Below are 22,059 nucleotides of genomic sequence, written 5' to 3'. Positions count from 1 at the left end.
TCCTATTTATGTTTTTAAAAAAAAGGAGTTATTTGCCATCCACAGAGGGTTGTGGTCAGCCCTCTTCAGTGAGTGATTCAGCACCTAGTTCACTACAACAACTAATCGACCACAAAAGCAGAGTTGCTTACCTGTAACAGGTGTTCTCCAAGGACAGCTGGATGTTAGTCCTCACATATGGGTGACATCATCAAATGGAGCCCGATGCAGAAAACTTATGTCAAAGTTTCTAGAAACTTTGACTAGGCACATTGAACATGCCCACATGCCCTATACCATGCATCCACACGGGGTCCCTCTTCAGTCTCTTAGCAAAGAATTATGAAAAAATAAAACAAAACAATAAAAAAAATAGGAGAAACCCAACTTCATGGGGTGACAGGCGGGTTTCGTGGTGACTGACATCCTGCTGTCCTTGGAGATCACCTGTTACGGATAAGCAACTCTGCTTTCTTCTAGGACAAGCAGGATGGTAGTCCTCACACATGGGTGAATAAATAGCTACAGGCTGCTCCCCAACACAAAAGGGGACCAACAGACCCCTAACAGGAGCCAATGGGCACAACACCAGTGCTGTTGGTAACAGAGGGGAGACAGCCTGAACCCAAACAAAGGGCCCTAGATTGGGAGACTTGGGTTGTACACTTCGAACAGGTTCCTGAGGACAGATGGGCTGAACCTACTGTCTCGTTGGCCGTCTCTATCCGGTCAGTAATGGGATACGAATGTGTGGAGAGAACTCCATGTCGCAGCTTTGCAGAGCTCTTCCATGGGAACTGCTAGCAAGTGAGCCACCGATGCTGCCATGGCTCTGTCAGAATGAACCTTGACATGACCCCCATGATGCAGTCCCACCTGGGCACAACAGAAGGAGATGCAATCTGCTAGCCAATCGGATAGTGACAGTTTGGCAACGCCCAACCTATTCCTATCAAAAGAAATAAAAAGTCTGGAACAATGGCAGCGAGCATCAATGAAGAATGGGTACTGAGGCATCACCACCGCGGGGGGAGGGAACGACCGCGAAAGGAAACTTACCTGAATGCCGAAAACCCTGACTGGGGACACTACGGGAAGGTACTGAGAGAGACCCGGTGATGGACTTTTGAAGAGAGACAGCGAAAAACCGCAAAAAAGAAGTTTTTCACCAGGCAAAAAGCCAAAGTTTTAGAGCTCAATCAAACCGCGATGCTGACAGCTCCGTGGAAAAAAAGAGACTGAAGAGGGACCCCACGTGGATGCATGGTATAGGGCGTGTGGTATAGGACATGTGGGCATGCTCAGTGTGCCTAGTCAAAGCTTCTAGAAACTTTGACATAAGTTTTCCACATTGGGCTCCATCTGATGATGTCACCCATGTGTGAGGACTAACATCCTGCTGTCCTTGGAGAATATTAATAACCCTGAAGCGGTCAGGCCTAATCTCCCTGAACAAACCCGTTACAATGAGTATGGTGATCATGTAGATTTTTACATATCATTGGTTGTGGACATTAGTCTTCTTTTCTAGTCTCCATTGCTCCTCAACGTTTCATTTGGAGTTGTAGAAATCTCCTGATCTCTTTGCCTTTAACGTTCATGCAGTAATTATGCCATTACAATTACTATACACTCTTATGTCTTGCTGTGGACTCACCATAGTTGCTCTTTGGTGGACTCTGTGGCCCTGGGAATGGGTCAGGGTGCAGTTTCGGATGAGGAGGGGGTACCCTCGGGCCAGGAAACACTTTTGAACCTGGAGGAACCTTGGGGCTGGGGAAATGTGACAGAAGCCCTGGCTGCTGTGTAGGAACTTCGTGACATCCTTCTCCGGAGAAACCAGGACAGCACCTCCACTCCAGGCCTGTCACTATCTTGTAGCCAATTGCATACTTTGGTCTGTAAAGAGTCCGATACCTTATGAATACGAAGGGAAAAAAGAAAGGAATTAGAATCTGCAAAAAAAATAAAAATATATATATATAGATATATATAAATCAAAAACAACTAGCAATGGAAATGCCTGAAAGAAGAATATAATTCTGGTCACTACTGTCTGAGTGTACTGTCTGAATGAAACTGAAAGAAAACAATTCAGTGTTCTTTCAAAACATCAGCATCCTGTACCCTCCTGAAGGTGCCCATATTTTTAACAGGCTTGTGCAATTGTTATGCTAATTAGACTAGATAAAAATGTTCTTGATGAAACTACCTGCAATTTTGTCATGAACTTTTTTTTTTTTTTAAAGCCGGTAAACCAACTGTTCGTTTTACTAACGAATCCTACAGGACTTCTTAATTGGAAGCTGTACTGACTGCACTGCTTTGGAAAAGCAGGTGAACTCTTGTGGGGATAAGGATGGGCATTCAATGGCGATACCGTGCCGGCAAGTCTCTCTTCACTGCTGACATGTCTCAGTGCTGATCTGACAATGTAGTGAATGACAGCAGAACAAAATAAAAGACGAGCTTGGCCCATCCAATCGGCCCAGCTGAGGTTCTTTCACCATACAATACAATACAACACCATATGCAAGCCAATATCAAGACCCCCTCCCACCCTCTTTTTTTTTAAACTGATTTATGCATAAACATTTGATATTATGCCTTTTCATAAAGGTAGGTGCAAGGCGGCTTGCATAAAAGTGACAAAGAACATTGAGCACATCCTTCAGCCCTTTTCCTACCACTGCCCTCTAGGAGGAATAGCCTAGTGGTTAGAGCAGGAGACCAGCGTTCGAGTCCCGTTGTCGCTCCTTGTGACCTTGGGCAAGTCACTTTACCCTCCATTGCCTCAGGTACAAAAACTTAGATTGTGAGCCCTCTGGGGATAGGGAAATACCTACAGTACCTAAATGTAAACCGATGTGATATCTCAGATCGAATGTTGGTATATAAAAATAATAAATAAATATAAATATATCAGTCCTAAAGATGCCCAGAATCAGTTAATGTACCGGCTTCCGCTACCTCTACTTGGGGAGCATTTCAAGCCTTATTATCGTCCTCTTTCATTCCTACAGGACCAATATTTAATCAAACACTCAAGTCCACCCTCCTTGTGATAGCACCAAGCTTTGGAAGAATCCACCCAGCCACGAAAACCAGCAAGGCTAATGTCCAGAACTTCTGGCTTCCCCATGCTCACTGACCATGGTCACTCCATGTCACAGACTGCACCTTATGATCGCCTTCATCCCAACAAGTAACATGTTCCAGTGGGAACCTGTGTGCTTGATGTGTACAGATTTTTGCTATTTGACCTTAATGCACTACCATGACCCAAGACAGCTCTGCCAGCATCCCTCAGTCCAGTCTGCAATATTCCTCCTTCCTCTACAAAACACTGCCAATGCACCTCCATCATGTCCAGGAGAGAGACTGGACTGGGGTGTGTGACGACGAGTGACTCGGGGACAGTAACACAGACTGAAGTGCCAGGACAGGCCTTGTGCAAATGGCAGCTCCCTTGAGACGGAAAGATTTGGATTTGACAACAAACTGCGATTAAGCATCTGATAATGGCAAAATTATTGCTTAGGTGCTCCCAATACCTACTCTGTTTACATATTATAGTACTGCAAGAGAAATGTACGGCAGAGATTAAATCAGTGGCTGTCAACTCTGGTCGTCAGAGAGGAAAGAGGTGAAAAAAAGGACTCAAATGGGCCAGACCAATGACTGAGTGGCAGTGCTTCTGGGTTTGATTCCTGGCTCAGATCTTCTACTCTCTGTGATACCCGGGGCTGGGAATGCTGCAGAGGGGCAGTGCTCACAGCCCCAGGGAAGAGGGAGTCCCAGCCATCATGCAACGATGTGGCCTGTCCCCATAACTGCAGGATACCGGGGGAGCCCTGGTGCATGGCTCCTGCTCAGGACCATCCCTGCAATAAGGGGACAAAAGTAAGTTGGGAGAGAGATATAAAGCAAGGGGTAAACATTCCCTGGGGAGCTGCGAATGACAGTTCATGGGCATACTGTATCTAGCCCCTTGTTCCCACTGAGCTGGAACCCAAAACAGCAGGAGGAAAAAAAAAAACCGCTCAAATACTGTGCAGCTGAAACGAGCACATGAAACAGATGGGCAGAACCTTCATCATACAGAGAAACACCATTCTTTATATTTCTCATGGCGGTTTTGCTTCATGAGAACTTTTGGATGCGGTTTGTACATAAAACAAGTACCCAGCATGTCTGCAGCTTCTTCAGGAGGAAAGGATTTCCCTGTGAATCGAGTGCTTTGTGCCGAAATGCCATCCAGGCCGGGGCTGATAGGAAGACATACGTAAAGCCCTCTGCTGGAAAGTAGCTTGCAAACTGTTGCGCTCTTAGTACAATTGCCTGACATTTCCGCAGTGTGATGTAACCTGCATAAAAAATCTGGGCTTTGTGACTACAACTGCAGACACTGAAAAATAACTTTTAACAGGATTAGGGGTGGTTAAAGCAAAGGGCTGGGCACCAAGGAAACCAAGGTCCAAATCCCACGTCCTCCCCTGACAATCCTTATGATCTTGGGCAGGTCACTTTATCTCCTGTTGCCTCAGGTACCCACTTAGGTTGTAAGCTCTTTGGGGGTCAGGATTTCTTGTACCTGAATTATTGATAATGCTGTAAGCCACCTTCAACACTATTTGGAAAGGCAAACTAAAATTACAGATGATGTGCAGATGTGAGTCCTATTATGAAAGTAAATATTTGTGTTTCTCTAGCTCAGGGATTCTCCGCCCACTCCTCGGGACACACCTAGCCAGTCAGATTTTCAGGATATTGACAAAGAATATGCAGAAGACAGACTTGCATGCACTGCCTCCATTGCACGCAAATCTATCTCAAGCATATTCCTTGTGGATATCCTGAAAACCTAACTGGCTAGGTGTGCCCCGAGGAGTGGGTTGAGAACGACTACTCTAAATAATGAAAGTTGTCCCAGTGGGCTTTATATGACAATTTGAGTGCTTTTTTACCACTTGAATTCTCTGCCTTTATCGTATGCAGTAGCTTTGGTCTTCTTTTTAGTGGTCTGAATGGCGATCCTCATGGCCCCAAAACAAGCCTAGTTCAGTGTTTCCCATTCCCAACCTCTCTCTTGGAGGCACGCCTAGCCAGACATGTTTTCAGGATATCCATAATGAATATTTATTTATTTAACATATCTATAACCCGTCTCCTTGATTTAGTAAAACAATCACCCAAGGCAGCATACAGTTAATATGCATAATTCATTAAAAACACCTAAAATACATTGACATCACATTTCAGCAAATGTTTTCATTGTGGAAATCCTGAAAGCCCGACTGGCTAGGTGTGCTCCCAGGAGAGGGTTGGGACACAATGGCTTAATTGTCAGGATAGCTACCACAATTGTGCACGAGACCTATTTGCATACATGCTTTGCTAACATCCAGGTTAATTTGTATGCTTTGATTACCTTAAAAACTACATCTGTTTAGGGAAGCAACCAGAACAGGACAGGAGTAAAATAACAACTGAAATAAAATAAAGCAAAAGAAAAAAAAATTCTTTCTATTTAACATTTGTGAGCACTAGGTGGCAGTACATAGTGTGTTCTAAATCTACCCAGTGAGTGAACCCTGGAAAATGAAGTCTACCTGACACACAGCCTCCCCAGTCTCTCTCCTTCCCCCTTCCCCAGCCTTTACCTAATAAGGGAATGGATTACTTCGTAAATACCTTTTGCTGCTATAGATCAAAAGCAAATGAATGACTTAGATGAACCTTACTCTTAATGCAGGCAGGACTGGGACTGCAAACTGAAACGAATTGTGCATCAAACATTCAACTGTGGAAGCATAGAAAGAGCAACGGCCCTGGGAGGCTTGCTTAGAAAGTACCGAAGAGTTCCTGTCAATATGGAAAGAATGGGTGCCCTGTCAGCCTGCAATAAGAAATAGCTATAAGAAATAAGAAACAGCTAACAAACATTTCTAGGTTTTGGACCGAGGGAGGGAAAATTAATGAAAGTGAATTACTTGAAATTTTGCATCCAGAGGTGACTCCATGCATTTACAAACAAACAAATAAATAAATAAATAAATAAATAAAGAAAGAAAGAAAGAAAGGAGCTGCTTCAATGCCTGCTGTGGTCACCACCTTCAACTCCAGTTGCAGTAGGGAAGAGGAAGCAGTCTGCTGCAGCTCCAAAAGGTTCCCGGTCAGCAACCTGACTGAAAATCAACACTTTTTATGTCTCGTGTCTGTTTCATTTGCACACCAACTTCCTCAGTATTAGGCCCAAAGAGTTTCACAACACATCAAAGTCATATGGGGTGAAGATTTTAGCTGTGAATGCTAGACTAAAACTACTTATGGTTCATGACTCTGTGGCCATGTGCCAAGTCACTGCGTCATCCACTCTTCATTAAGGTGGGAACCTGCCAGCGCCAGCCTCAGTTTAGATGTGGCTGAAGGTCCACTGAAGACCTCGCCACTGCCACATGTGTCTGTAGCTCCAGGCGTAGCTGTGGAATGGTCTCTTAGGCTGATACAAACTACAGCTCTTCATCTGTAACCACTCATTATAGGTTCATTGGTCACCGAGAAACCATCTCGGTTACCTTTTGATAGCAACTTGAGTTTGTTGGGCTCACTAATGCCCAGTGCTTTTTTTTTTATGCTGATAAAAAAGTTCAGAAACTCAGCTAGATTTTCTACAACCTCTTCTACTTCCTTTCTCCCTCCCCTGCCCAAACACCACGCACTCATTCCCTCCCTGTAACTTCCACACTTCCCTTCCACTTCTCCCCCAAAGGTCCTGGATCCACCGCTTGCTTCCCCTCGTCTGACCATTTAAAGCACTCACATCTCTATTTCCCTCAGCTGGGACGGACTGATGGTGACCTGTGCCCCCAGGCAATAAGGGTCACTGGCCCCTAAGCACCCACCCGAGGCTAGGGGAGAGTGCTGTGGGCCCTTGGGCAGTGCCCTATTGCGCGAATGGTCAGTCTGCCCCTGTCCCTCAATGTCAAGTGGTAAAAAGTTACAAGGGAAACTCAGCACAGCAGATCATTAGGGTCATGGCTGCGACCTCCAGACAGACGTATTTAAAGAGGCAAACTAACTGTGAAAGAGGCAAGTCAAAATGATATTTCCAATGTCACGCCCACCCACACTGCACGGCCCCTTTCATCATTCTGCACCACTGCCATGCAGCTTGCCAGTGGGATAGCAAGGAATTGTACTTGGAGCACAGGGACAAGCTGTCAGTTTGTTGGCTCCCTAGGCAGCAAATCTACCATAGCACAACACTTAACTCCCAGGATTCAAGCAGCAACAATCCTACCTATGAAAGGACGGCATTTAAAAAATTACAACAGGTGCTGAAACACCAATGCACTCTCTACTGGCAAAACAGAACAGAGCAGCCTGCTACAGATCCCTGCACAGTGCACACTGGCAGCATACCTCTCACCAGCTTGGTCTCATCAAATACCGAATGAGGAATCACAAACTGCGAACAGAAACATGCAAACAAAAATGGAAATGGAACCCCGGAGAGGTCAGTCTCTTATGCAATGCAGCACTGCCGAAATACAGGGCCCGAATTCTGACAGCTGGCTACAGAAAGAGGGGAGGAAGGAGCAGGTACGGGAGTGAGAAAAAGTTACAGGATGCCCACAGCCCCCCTCCCCTGAAGTCAATAACAGCGTTTGCTAAATAGTGGAGCAAAGAACAAACAAGCACAGCGCAGTGACACTTTGGTATTTAAAAAAAACTAGAAAAATGCTGGCATCGACAGCACAATAATTGTAAACTTAAATTAAAAACAAAGATCACAATCTGATGTGAAATGAGAATAATATCTCTTTTCTATCTTAGCTATTCCTGTTTTTTCTCAACACACTGTTTTCCATCTCTTCTCTGCGTCTGCCTTGTTTGGCTTTTCCTGATTCTGTTTCCTGGGTCTCCTTTTTCCTATGTGTCTCTCTCTTCCCATTTTTCCATCTCTCCCTCCTCTCCAACTGTCTCTGACACCTATAATATCACTTTCATGTCACTTCTTCTTCCCATCTCTTTTCCCTTCTGTTTCTCTCCCTCTCTTCCCTCCATCACAACCTCTTCACTTTCTTCTTCCTTTGCATTTCACACCATATTTTCACTCCTCTATCCTTCCTCTCTTTCGCTCTCCTCATCCCTCAAGCTCATTTTTCGCTCCAGCTGCCTCTCCCAACCTTCATTTGTCCCCACCTCTGACCCCATCATCCCAGTGCTCTCTCTCTTCCTCCTCCCAATACCCCTGTCTCTTCTCTCTTCTCATTGTTCCCTTTCTCCCACACCTAAGATTTCTCACTTGCCAATGCCCCTCGTCTCCAGGTCTTTCCTAGTGTTCCTTCTCTCCCTCCTCTCAATGCTACCTCCCTCCCCTATTCCTAGAGCTCCTTTTCTCTCTTTTCCTCCCACTGCCCCTTCTTTCCCCTCTCCCTCCTCAAGCATTCCCTCTTCCTCTCCTCCTGATGCCCCTATTTCTCCTTTCAGTTGCCTCCTTCCCCTGCCTTCTCTCTCCCACTCCTAGCACCCCCCTTCTTTCACCTCTTCCCAGTGATCTGAGCTCTCCTTTCTCTACCCTAAAAAAAAAGTCAGCTCGTAGTGCTCCAACTCTCCTTTAAGTCTCTCTTGCGCAGACCCTCTCTCACCTCTCAATCTCTCCCCTCCACCTCTCCCTCCCCACCAGACTCCATCTCTCCCATCCACCACTCTTATACCCCCAATATCCATCTCTCCACTTTGTAATTGTTCTGGGCCTGAGGAAGCCTCTCAGCACTCCTCAGCACCTCTCTCTCTTTCCCTCTCATCCTCCTTCAGCTTCACCTTATCTTCTCCCGGGCTTTCAGCAAAAGCAGCTCTTCTCAGGCCCTGCATAAATCTGGGGGAGAAGACACCAGACCAGCATGCAACATCCAAGCATCACCACACGCTGGCAGGGACCCATCTCACACACGCCAGCAAAGTGATCAGCATTTCCGCTGGTTGTCCCCGCAAGCATTTGTAAAAAATCACAGGCCAACTGGCTGTGCTAATCTCAGGTGATCTGTCCGCAGGGAAAGCCGGGAGAAATGTTATGTGCAGGCCTTGCTTCGTTTTGCCAACTGGCAGGATAGGGTGTGCCTGCCACCTGAGTCAGTTCTCCACCTCTGCAACTGACTGATGGAGTGCACCGGTCAGGGTAAATGAAGAAATCCAGGCGTAATGCCATTTGTATAAGATTTCTGGAGGGCCAGTCACACGCAGGTTCCTGGCCACGGATTGCACCTTCCTCACTCCTCCTTCCCCTTTCCCCTTTCCTCAGGGCTGCACTCACCTCCTGAGTGTGCAGATTTGAGCCAGGCCAAAAGCTCTCACCTGAGCACTGCTGCTAGGTCAACAAGGAGAAAGTGAATTGTTTTTCTACTAACAAGAAGAACAACATTCATTTCAAGCTCTGATCTCTCTCTGCCTCTGGGCTGCTAGCTCCAGCTTTTCTTGTTCAGCAGGAATGGCTCTGGGGAACCGAACCTGCCCCATGGCGCCAGCCGACAGTGGGGAACCTGGAACCAGAATCAAGGTCTGAAACAGAGTCAGACATAGCTGGTTTGCATCTCTACCCCATAGGGAAGAGGGGTCCCCCATGGATGTGATGGCATGGAAGAGAGGGCTTCTCCAAGGATACAACACAGTGAAAGGAGCCCTCCATTATCCATGGGACAGCCCTCTGTCTGGTAAGTGCTGCTCAGCCTTAGCAGCAACATCTCATCGGACCCGCCCTCTTAAAGACGCAGGGATGGGTTGTGGCGATTGTACAGTGCTATAATACTGTTGGCCCGCTCCTGCGTCTTTAAGGGCGTGGATCTGATGGGATGCCAGTGTTTAAGATTGAATGGCACATAAGAGAAGGCCATCTCTTTCACTGCAGCACTTAGGATTTCCAACTAACTGCAGGTCGACTAAACAGGCTGAATCTATCCTGGTTTTGCCCCACTGCATGCATGGAGTTGTAGTTCTGATTGTCCCACTGATTTCGCTTTGATAATCAGAGCTGTAACTCTGTGTGTGCAATGGGGCAAAATCAGGATTGAAAGTAGCCTGCTTGGTCGACCTGGGGTGAGTTGGCCACCCTATGAGACATGGGCCTACCCAGCCTAGTGAAATCAGGGCCTGGGAAGAGGGGGTGAGCTGCTGCAGCGGCAGCCCTGATAGCAGTGGGAGATGGCAGAGCCCCTTTAAAAGGTGCCGGGAGGCTGTTTTAGCATATCCCGGCAGAACTAATGCACGGTTAGTGGCAGTTCTTGGATGTTGCCCAGATGAGTTTGGGAGAGGACGCCAGGGCAGAAAAAGGGGACTTTTCCTTCTGACTAGCTCTTCACTAGCTGCAAACCAGTGATTGATGTCCCACTCCGTTCTCTCCACCCAGTTTACTGGGAACAGTGGTAAGGGCACAGCATCTTTGGTTTACCACTACTTAATTTCTGCAACAGACATTCAATTAAAACCATAACTATTGAGGGATAGGAAAAATCCTCAAATAACCCTAAACACCACCCCCCCCTCCCCCGCCCTCATTTCATTGTTTATGTTTGGACACAGTTACCGCTGCAAGCCACAGGAGCCTCTTAATTCCTTTTCTTTTTATAGCAGGCACTGACTCGGTTGGAATTATTGGCACCGTCTTCAAGGCAGGGTGCAGGCATGGAAGTAGAGCCAGTATAACTAGTCACGCCGACAGACAAAACCCTCCATGGAAGCTTGGCCGGATCTTGCTGGTAGCAATCGGGGTCATGAGCTACAGCTAACAGCTAATGCCGGTGACAACGGGGTTCCCGCTGTTCTCTCGATCTCACCTGAGATTTCACCTCCAGAGACTGCTTGCTTTTACCACGAGCACAGTCAAAAGAGAGAGCTGTTCATGACTGCTGGGTAAATATTTTACAGTAGCCTGAACACCGAAAACAAGCAGGTCTTGTGCATCACCCCCCCTGGGATGTGGAGGAGGTTTCTTGAGTGGATATATAGAGGGGGAACTGTATCCTCTCTCGTGGATCTATCCTGCCTCCTTGTTCTTGTTGCACACAGTGCATTGTTGACGGAACAGAGAAATGTGAGCTCAGAATAAATGTCGCAGTGCCCTGCATGCCTGGGTGAGTGAGAATTAGTCTGGGATTTTCTGGTTCACGAACCCGGACGATTCCTGAAGTTATTTCTTTGGATTCTACTCTTGGGATCGGCAAGGAGGAAAGGAATGTGATCCCAGTCCCCAAACTGGAGAGTGTCCTGATGAGAGTTGGAGTGTAAGGCACAGTCAGGATGATAACAAATTTTAAAACTAGTCGTTGAGTTGCTTTGCTTAAGGTCTGTGAAAATTCATGCATTTTCTGTGAGAACATTCTTTTTCAAAATGATTATTGAAAGACTGCAATGTAAGCTATTCAGTCCTTTTTCTATTTCACCGCTGGATACGTTCCTCATTCTCATTATTTAGTCTTCTTTGTACCTCCTCTTTTACTAATTTCTGGCTGGCTCCAAAAACCTTAATTTCAGGCATGTTTTTCCCCATTGTTTCTCCTTCCCTCCACTTTACCCTCAATATTTTTCTGTCACTGCCTTCTCTAACTCTTTGCTACAAAAAATAATTTTACTGCGCAAAAGGCAGGAAGGAAGCCATTAGATTCATGGGAAATCAATATCAGAATTCCAAAATTGCACCTCTGCTTAGTGTACGAGGCACGTAACACTCAGAGCACACTGTCTTAGAAGCTAACCAGTGATGCTGGGAGAATGACAGCTTGACCATTTCTTGTAAGAATAAGATAATGTGTGGTAACCATATTGAACTGTTGTTAATGAATGATTTGGGTATTTGGATTCATTGTTTTATGGATGTCTTTTTCAGTCTCAATATATTATGTTAACTTCTTATGCATATCTATAATCCTGCTAACAGGGCTTCACAGTTCAGACGTGAGAGAAGGGGGTTCAAAAGGGTGGGCTTTTAGGAGAACTGGCTGGGTTATTTACTTGGGTTATTTTATGGTATTTATTGTTATACTTTCTTGATGAAATTGACGTAGTTTTGATGTATTTTATGCTGATGCAATGTATTATATTGCTATGCTGATGTAATTATTGTATTTATAAATGTGTTGTAAACCGTTCTGAGTCTCTTAACATAAACATAGTAATGATGGCAAAAAAGGACCAAATGATCCATCCAGTCTGCCCAGCAAGCTTCTTATTGTAGTGTTTGCTGTGCCGTGCAGGTTACCCCAGGTTTCTCTTAAGGGTAGAAAAATATTTATTTATTTATTTATTTAAAGCTTTTATATACCGAAGTTCGTATGTACATCACATTGGTTTACACAGAATGGATAAAGAGGAAGAAAGGGGAAAAAGAAGGAGTAGAAACTACATTAAACAAAATAACTGGTTGTATAATATGGCATCAAGTAGATAGTTATAATCTTAGAGTTTAAAAAAGATAGTGGAGGAAGGATAGGCAAGGAAAGGGGAAACAGTAGTAACAATATAACAGAATCAATATAATAATAACTCAGAAAGGGATTATGTACAGATGATTGTGATCGCGTGTTAGCAATATGGAGATGGCGAGGGGTTAAGTAAAGGCCTGCTTGAAGAGCCAAGTCTTTAATTTTTTTTTAAATTTCTGAGGGCAGGGCTCAAGACGTAAGTTGGGGGGGCATTGAGTTCCAGTGAGAGGGGCCAGCAATGGAAAATGCTCTGTCTCTGGTGGAAATGAGGTGCGTGAGTTTAGGAGGGGGGATATGTAAGGTGCCAGTGTAAGCTGATCTGGTGTGTCTGGTGGGGGTTTGGAAGTATAGAGAGTTGTTTAGCCAATGCATATTTGGGTTGTGAAGAGTTTTGTGAATTATTATGAGGGTCTTAAATAGGATTCTGAAGGAGATAGGGAGCCAATGGAGGTCTTTTAGGATGGGGGGTGATATGATCGAATTTGCGGGTGTTGGTGAGAATTCTAGCCATGCCATTTTGAAGCATTTGAAGGGGTTTGAGGGAAGAGGCAGGGAGGCCTAGTAGGAGGGAGTTACAGTAATTGAATTTGGAGAAGATTACTGCTTGGAGGACAGTGCGGTAGTCATTGAGGTGAAGGAGGGATTGGAGTTTTTTGAGAACATGTAGTTTGTAATAACAATCTTTCATAGTGGCGCTAATACATTTTTTTGAGGTTAAAATTGCAGTCAAGTATGACGCCAAGGTCTCTTACCTGATGTAATATGTGGGGAGATGGGGAATTGGGGATGGGATCAGTGAGAGGATTGGTAGTTTGGTTGTGAGAAATGAGAAAGAGTTCCGTTTTAGAGGTATTGAGGGCAAGGTTTAAATTTGATGGGAGATGATTAATTGAAGATAGACAGTTTTCCCAGATTTGGAGGGATTTGGGGATAGATTCAGTGATGGGAATGAGAATTTGGACGTCGTCCGCGTATATGAAATGGGTGAGACCAAGATCAGACAGGAGTCAGCAGAGTGGCAACATGTAGATATTGAAGAGGGTGGAGGATAAGGAAGATCCTTGTAAGACACCACGGGTTAATTTGATGGGATTAGATTCGTAGTTTCCTAGTTTCACTTTGTAGAATCTGTTGTCTAGTTAAGATTTGAACCAATTGAGGGCAGAGCCAGAGAAGCCAATTTCAGTTAGTCTGCATAATAGAATTTTTTGGCTAATGGTGTCGAAGGCTGAGGAAATGTCGAGTAAGGCTAGAATGTAGGATTGGCTGTTGTCAAGACCTTTGATGATGGTGTCAAAGAGGGAGAGGAGCAGGGTTTTGGTGCTAAAGTATTTACGGAACCCAAATTGTGAGGGAAAAAGAATGTTATGTTTCTCGAGGTGTTCAGAGAGTTAGGTGTTGACAACCTTCTGTAGGAGTTTTGCTAGGAAAGGGAGATTGGAAATAGGTCTGAAGTTGGCAGGTTCGGAGGGATTTAGGCTGGGTTTTTTAAAAATAGATTTGACTATAGCGTATTTCAAAGTGTCAGGGACAATTCCTTGATTGAGGGAGGAGTTAATGATGTCAGCTATGGGTTTGGCTAGGATGTTGGAGTTCAATTTAAGGGAGTTGGAAGGAATGGGATCAGCTGGGTGGGCTGCAGGTTTTATTTTCTTTATGAGGGATTCAGTTTCAGAAGCAGAGATGGTATCGAAGGAGTTGATGATTGTATGGGGATTTATAGGGGGTTTGTATTGGGGTTGGGGGGAAGATTCATCATGAGGTTAGTGATTTTGTCATTGAAGTATTTGGCAAGAATTTTGCATTTAATTTTGGATTCAGAGTCAGATATGGGGGATGGGGAAGATTTAGTGATCTCAGATACATATGAGAAGAGAACTTTGGCATTATATTGAAAGTTATGTATTTTAAGGGCGTAGAAATCACATTTGGTTTTCAGTATAGTATTTCTATAGTTGTGAAGGGTGAATTTGTAGGTGGCAACTAAGGATGGTGAGGGATGTTTCTGCCATTTCTTTTCAGTGTTCCTTAGGTTGCGTTCGAGGTTTTTGAGTTCAGGGGTGTACCAGGGTTTTTTGTTTTGGTGGTCAGGATTTATTTGTTTGGATATGAGAGGGCAGATTTTGTTGGCGATGTTAGTGTTGATATTGGTCCATGTGGAAAGGGCATTGTCAAGGTTTGAGCTGTCTAGTTCAATTAGGGCAGATGTAAATGAGGCAATGAGTCTTCTTTGTTGCATGGGTTTCTGTATTGAATGAAGGTGTTGTGAATAGGGGGAGAGGTGGGGTTTTTGTTTATGGAGAGAGTTGAATTTATTATAGAGTGGTCGGTCCAGGGAACCATGGTGCAGTTGGGGGGTTCAGGTAGGTGGATGAGGGAGTTTACGAAGATTAAGTCAAGAGTGTGTCCAGCTTTGTGAGTCGGACTGTCGATAATTTGTTTGAAGCCCATGGCATCCAGAGAAGTTAGGAAGGCTTCGCAATTGGGGGAAGGAGGGATAGTCAACGTGTAGATAAAAATCGCCGAGAATAATGGTGGGGGAGTCAATGTCAATGTTATTAGCGATGAATTCGATGAGGGGGGAGCGTGTATTCAGGGAATAAATGTCCCACTGAATATACTTGCTTAGAGTTATCCAGCTACATGTATCCGGATAACTTTAAAACCTAACCAGTTAGATTTTGAAATTATCCAGCCTTGTGTGGCCAGATATCGTGCTAGCGCTGTCATTAACAAAAAGCAAAAAATAAATAAATAAGCCAGTGAATCATTCCCTCCTTCCCTCCCAAAATACCATATCAAGGACCAGTCGGGCCGTGCCCATCTCACCCCAAATGCTTAAAAATGTCCCCCAAGGCACCTGCCCCGGTGTTTTTTCTTTTTTGACAACTCTTTAACAGTTTTTTCGCCATGCTGCCCCCTCCCACCTATGACCCCGCAATGATTTAAAGATCATGGCATACCCCCCTTCCTTCAATCTTCCTGATTCCCCACCTCCCGATACTTCTAGCTATTTTCTGTGAGTAAGGGACAGGCCCTGCTCCTGGCACCTCCGTGCGGCTCTATCTTATATTAAGTTTACGTTTCCAGCACTGCCTCTAGCTCAGAAGCAGGTCTAAAATTATTCGTCTATTCTAGTTAGATATACCCAACATTTGGCTAGGTTAGCCAGATAAATTAACCACTCCCCAGAAAGCTCTCTTTTCTTCCAGATAAATTATAGCTACTTATCCGGCTATAATTTAGCCAGATAAATGGCTGAATATGCCACATTTGCCACTTATCATCATCATGGCTTTTGAATATCGACATCCTTACTTTCCTGGGTAAATGAAAATGGGAAGCTCTTTGAAGCAGGTACGTTAAACCCATGCAAATTGTCTTATAGAGCATTAGATAACACGGATGAAGCTATACAAATAATATATATTGCACATCACTAGGGCTTGAAATAAAAAGGCTGATGAGCGTGATTAGATGCTTGTTTTGTGGTTCCCCTCCTAGTCTTCATGCATTCCTCCTGCAGTCAATAATGGATTCTTTGCAGGTTAGGATACCTTTGCTTTTGCTAATATATTGTTAGGGACCTTAGTTTTCTGCTTTTATTGCATTTTTTCCTGGGAATTATAACAAATAAAAATGGGAGAAAATCAGTGGAAAAAAACAAGTCATTTTTTTCCTACTGATATTTCTCCCATGTTTGTTCATTATACTAAACCCTGATAAATTCCCGAGAAAAACAAAATAAAAACTGACAATGAAGGTCCCTGCATAGAGTGAAGTGTGGATCATGGGCCTTTCAGTTTTATCATTGCAGACCCTTTGCTAGACCGCATGTTATCTAAGGATGATGTCATGGATGTTCTGGAGCACCTCGATCCCGTCTTCAGATTCCGCACCGCAGGAGGAAAGAATGTGATGCGTCTTGGATCCCAGGCACTCATTCAGCCAGCTAAACCTGAGATTCATCATTCAATATCTCAAACTCCAGTAGAAGTCTAGGAATATGGATTGATTCCCATCTCTCTTTTAAACCTCAGATTTAATCTGTTGTCAAATCAGTTGGGGTTTTTTTAAGCTTCAAGTTGTTGCCGGTTGAAAACATTTATTATGCTCTCATTCAGATAATTGTGCAAGCTATCATTTTGCCTGTCAGTGATTACTGCAATAGTCTTTACCTTGGTCTACCACACACTACTTTACACCCTTTATAATTATTGGGAAATGCAGCCGCTCGTTTAATATCAGACATAAAGGGTCACCAACATAAAGCTCCTACGCTTATAAGATTAAAATGGCTTCTGATTGAGCAGCGAATTGCCTACAAAGTGGGCATAACCATATTTAAACTGTTAAACTCAGATACATGTCCTTGGGCTAATGCTGTGTTGAAAGTGTACCATCCGTCTCGTCAACTGCTCTCATCCCAGCGGGGGATGCTTGACGTGCCTCTATTTAGATCTGCTCGTCTGTCATCTACAAGAGAGTTGGCGTTTTCTGTGGCAGCGCCTTCCCTGCGGAACTCTCTGCCTGTCAGTCTAAGACTGAATCTCTGTCGTAAATCATTTACAACTGCATTTAAGGTTTTTCTTATGCAGCAGGCTTTTGGGTAAAGTTTGATTGATTGATCCTATGCTCAGCTCACTCTCAAGTCTATGATTTTAATATCAAAAGCAGTAGCATGTCTCTAGAGCAGAGTATGTAGCTTTGGATACAGTCTGTCTATTTTAGTTAAGAATGTTTTTGTATCAATGTATTTTATGACTGTTTTATTGTACATCGCTTCGGCCATCAGCGTGAAGCAATTAATACATTTTATTAAATGAAAATGAAAAACAATTAAAAAATGAAAAGGTCAATAGTCCTTAAATTACGGAGACTCTCCTTTAAGAGGGAAGAAATTTTCCAACTGTTCGATTTGGGTCGGAGGCCATGGGTACTTCTCCCCAAGTTTCTAAGTGGATTATGTGCCTACTTTTGCTTTGAAAACTTGCCAGGGGTACAAAGTACCCGCAGACATTTGTACCTACTTTTCTGTTTTGCGGGAACTTTATTTCATGGAAAAATAAGGTACGCAGAGTTGAAAATGCAATCTGAGCAAAACGCCTTCTCTTAATGTGGATAAAAAGTGCACAAGCAGGCAGGCAGTCTTCATATGACCAGTTCGTGCACATCAACACCTTTGAAAATTGTTCTGACTTAGCTCTGGCTGTGGACATGGCTGATTCAGGACCATATGTAGCAAATCAATCTTGGGAGTTAGGTTCATGATTTTGACCTTTGTGTTGGCTGGCAGGTGGCTGCCTGTGTGAACTTTTGTTGCCAGACTAGGCAAACTTTCAAGAGATGATTTGTAAAATCAGCTAAGGTACACGGAGAATATCCGTACACTTACATTTTTCAAACAAGAAGACTTAAGTCTACGATGATATAATTTAAGCCAATAGCCAGCTGGACAAAACGTGCCCACTGACAGGAGGAGGCATCATGTGGAAAACATCTTTGAACAAAAATGTGGGTGGCTATTTTGTCCCTAACCCTGTGCAACTGAGCTTGTTCCAACGTAGTCAAGAACAAGATGCAGCAGGAATCCAAAACAGAGCTGTATTTGGTATGCAGGGGTTTTCATCTTGCTACAGCCTGAGTCAGGGAGCAACAAGTAGCATCTCCTCAGTGAAGGGTCAGTAAGAACAGGAACCAGACAGAAAGTCATTAACACGGAATATTTCACCCTCTTAAACACAACAGTGCCATCCAGTGGCCCCACAACAGACTGCATCTTCAATATAGTGGGCTTTGAACTTAGGGCTGTTGTACATCTCAATACTATTTCCTTTTTGCGTTTCTTAATGTATACTCACACAACGGTCCCTGGACACTTTGGCCCCCAGCTGCACTTGAGATACTCAGCCTTTATGTAGCTCTCGGTCCCCTCTTGCTGAGTACACGTGATATTCTTCTGCACGACATACACACAGTAATTCCTGCAAGAGGGAACAAAAGCAGAGCATGATGACACAAACCCTGGAACTGCGGCAGTTCTATGTTAGGAGGCAACAAACAGGGACTTTCAGAAACCAGCATCTGCGAGTTAATCGGGCTTTTTTTGTGTTGTAAGAGAGGAGTAAAGGGATAAATGTCCTTAAGATTTTCTGGTAACTCCTAAACATGAAGTGTTTATTAACAAAATGCTTACTCAGCATCCCACAGCACCTCCCCCTAAGTCTGTGCTTGTGTCAGACAAAGAGAGCGAGATCTCCTTAGTATGTGCTAGTGTCAGACACAGAAAGCCGGTACTGCCTCGGTCTTTTCATTGACGAGATTGTAATTCTCTGCAAGCAATCAATCTCTTGTAGCCAAATGTAAAGAAACTGCTTGCCGCCAAGATGATGAGATTTGCTGTGCTAGCCTCTAATATTCAGAGCAGTTAGTATCAAAGGGCCCAAATAGATATATTTGTTGTGTGCATATGTGTGTGGGGAGGATGCAGAACTAGATTAAAAAATGATATGATAAGAATTATTCTATTAAAGTGTAAGACTTCACTGAAGTATGTGAAGCATTAAAATGGACAAAGAGTATTATTCTTGCTTACCAGGGAAGCTGACTAGGTATAGAGAGGTATTGCTCAGAAATGTTTTATTTTCTTTTAATACTGGGTTATAAGTAATACAGCAAATCAAATTAGGAATGACTGGTTAGTGAAACGGAGGCTCTCTCTGATGCAGGTGGGCAATAGACTCATTACCCTGTGCTTTCTTTGGCAGGCCCATCTGTAGGCCAGTGTGAATGGTGTGACTGCACCAGGCCACATGGCTGGAAGGGCACCGTGGAGGTCACAGCTGCAGGGCTGAAAGACAGCCGCACAGCATGGGCCAGTAGCCAAAAATGAACTGGCTCGTGCAGAGCTGGTATGAAAAAGAGCAGTGGCAGGGAAGAGCCGGCTTCTGCACGGAGCTGGCAGGAGAGGAGGGGTCACAAAAGTTGGCTCCTGTGTAGGGCTCCAGGAGAAGTGCATAAAAGAGCCAGCAACCACAGGACTGATGATCAGAAGAAGAGGTAGATAGGGGAGGGAGAAAAAGGGAGGGTATAAAAGGGAGGGTATAAAAGGGAGGGTATAAAAGGGGATAATCTGGGGTGCCCTCCCCTCTATATATACAGTATATATATATGTAAAAAGCCATGCATTTTATTACAGCTCAGGCCTTGCTCCAGCCTAAAGATGCCTCTCTTCTTTGGTAGAGAGATGATGGGAAGGAAAACAAATCTATTCTGGGAAAAGAGAGCTAAGGGTTGGTTAATGAAAGCTAATCTCACTTTCTCCAAGACTTGTTGCCACATTGCAACAGGCCCTGTTACTAGCAACTCTTTGGGAGAAGCCCTCTGCTTCCTGGTGAATAGAAACATTGGTTGGAGGACTCTGGTCCTGACAAAGGTCTGTTAATAAAAGAAGACCTTCAGGCCTCCGAGGTCTGCAAATAAACTGCATGTGGATCTGGAAGAGTTAATGACAACCATGTGCATTCAGCGTACATTAGACTGGGGCTAGGAATGCTTTGAGTTCAGCCCACTGAGCTCTGGCGCAGGCAGCATTTGCTACTGAAAGAGAGGCTCCCTGCCTTGAGGAGGGGCAGATGCACTGCACAAGTGGCGATACTGGGAGTGGGATGTAAGAGACAGAATTGCTTACGGAGCACCTGGAACTGCAATGTTCCGATGTAAACCAAAGATGTGAGAAGCCATCGCGTGCAGCGCCATTTTACCCATAAGGCAAATGGGATCCAAAGCCTTATACGGGCCCAGCTTGATCCACCCCCCCCCCCCCCCCAAAAAAAGAAAGAATAAAATGGTTAAAAAAATAAAAAAAAGAAGAGAAGGTAAAATAAGATAGCTAACTAACATGCCCTATTATCTTCTTTAGGTCTTAGCAAGGATTGGCTGAGTCCATGGTTCATAAATTGTACAACAACGTCAAAATGAATAGTACAACAGGTATAATTAAACACCTCACAGGTTTTGTTAGCCAAATATATGTAGGCCCCTTACTTCGAGGGTCTGTATTATAGAACAGACTCTACTATGGTACAGGGTCACCTTGCTTTAATTTTAATTTTTAGATTGTAAGTCTTATATTAAATATCCTTTTTTTGGAGTTTTTTCTTTTTTATATTAAAACCAGTCATAAATAGTCTCGCAATCTCCAAAGGTACAAAAGGGGACACTAATACTCATCTACTCCATTCCTGGTAGTTCACCCGACACAGCTGTGTTTCGGACATCAACGTCCTGCTTCAGGGGGTATCCTTCAGTATCTCCTTAAGAAAGCGTTGTCTCGGAGCCTTCTTCAATTTGTTGGCTTATATCTTCTTTTTATTTCCACGCCAGCCCCATTCCACGCCAGCCCCAATGGGGCTGGCGTGGAAATAAAAAGAAGATATAAGCCAACAAATTGAAGAAGGCTTCGAGACAACGCTTTCTTAAGGAGATACTGAAGGATACCCCCTGAAGCAGGACGTTGATGTCCGAAACACAGCTGTGTCGGGTGAACTACCAGGAATGGAGTAGATGAGTATTAGTGTCCCCTTTTGTACCTTTGGAGATTGCGAGACTATTTATGACTGGTTTTAATATAAAAAAGAAAAAACTCCAACAAAAAGGTTATTTAATATAAGACTTACAATCTAAAATTAAAATTAAAGCAAGGTGACCCTGTACCATAGTAGAGTCTGTTCTATAATACAGACCCTCGAAGTAAGGGGCCTACATATATTTGGCTAACAAAACCTGTGAGGTGTTTAATTATACCTGTTGTACTATTCATTTTGACGTTGTTGTTAGACATTACGGTACACTGGAATATGGTGGTTTTTTGGGTGAATAGGTTGTGATTGATATCATAAATTGTACAAACATTGTATAGGGTGAGGAGTCGGGAGGGGCCCATCATACGGGCCGATTCAGTAAAATCCGCGGGAGAGTGGGCGAACGCCCGCTCTCCCGGCGCGCGCACAGGCCACTCACCTGTGCGCACGATGCAGTATTTAAATTAGGTCCGGTGGTAGAAACGGGCAAAAGGAGGCGCTAGGGACACTAGCGCGTCCCTAGCGCCTCCTTTTGGACCAGAGCGGCAGCTGTCAGCGGGTTTGATGCTTAATTTTGCCGGTGTCAGTTCTTGAGCCCACTGAGCTACGGGCTCGGAAACCGGATGCCAGCAAACGTAAGCGTCCGGTTTTCGACCCGACAGCCGCCAGCCGACTTCAATGTTTTTTTTTACTTTTTTTACCCTTCGGGACCTCCAACTTAATATCACCATGATATTAAGTCAGAAGGTGCCCGAAGAAATTAGCGCCTACCTTTGGGTAGGCGCTAATTTCTGAAAGTAAAATGTGCAGCTTGGCTGCACATTTTACTTTCTGTATCCCGCGTGCATACCTAATAGCGCCCTCAACATGCATTTGCATGTTGAGGGCGCTATTAGGTTCAGCGGGTTGGACGCGCGTTTTCCGCCCCTTACTGAATAAGGGGTAAGGGAAAACGCGCTTCCAATGACAGGTTAACAGAGCGCACTGTACTGTATCGGCCTGATAGTGAGATTTCCACA

The 22,059-nt window shown here is 44.4% G+C and overlaps 1 protein-coding gene across 1 annotated transcript in view; it reads right to left on the bottom strand.

Annotated features, from left to right (window-relative positions):
• LOC115097391 (EMILIN-3-like) overlaps positions 1–22,059 on the bottom strand; it is a 32,634-nt gene that overhangs the window by 4,378 nt on the left and 6,197 nt on the right. Inside the window, exons 2-3 of the mRNA XM_029613169.1 lie at positions 18,320–18,442; positions 1,637–1,896 (exon numbers count right to left, since the gene is read on the bottom strand). Coding sequence (XP_029469029.1) covers positions 1,637–1,896; positions 18,320–18,442 — 383 coding nt within the window. The remainder of the gene's footprint in view (positions 1–1,636; positions 1,897–18,319; positions 18,443–22,059) is intronic.

Source organism: Rhinatrema bivittatum, chromosome 8, assembly GCF_901001135.1.
Source record: "Rhinatrema bivittatum chromosome 8, aRhiBiv1.1, whole genome shotgun sequence".
Taxonomy (NCBI): domain Eukaryota; kingdom Metazoa; phylum Chordata; class Amphibia; order Gymnophiona; family Rhinatrematidae; genus Rhinatrema; species Rhinatrema bivittatum.
This window is presented reverse-complemented; position numbering and strand designations above follow the sequence as displayed.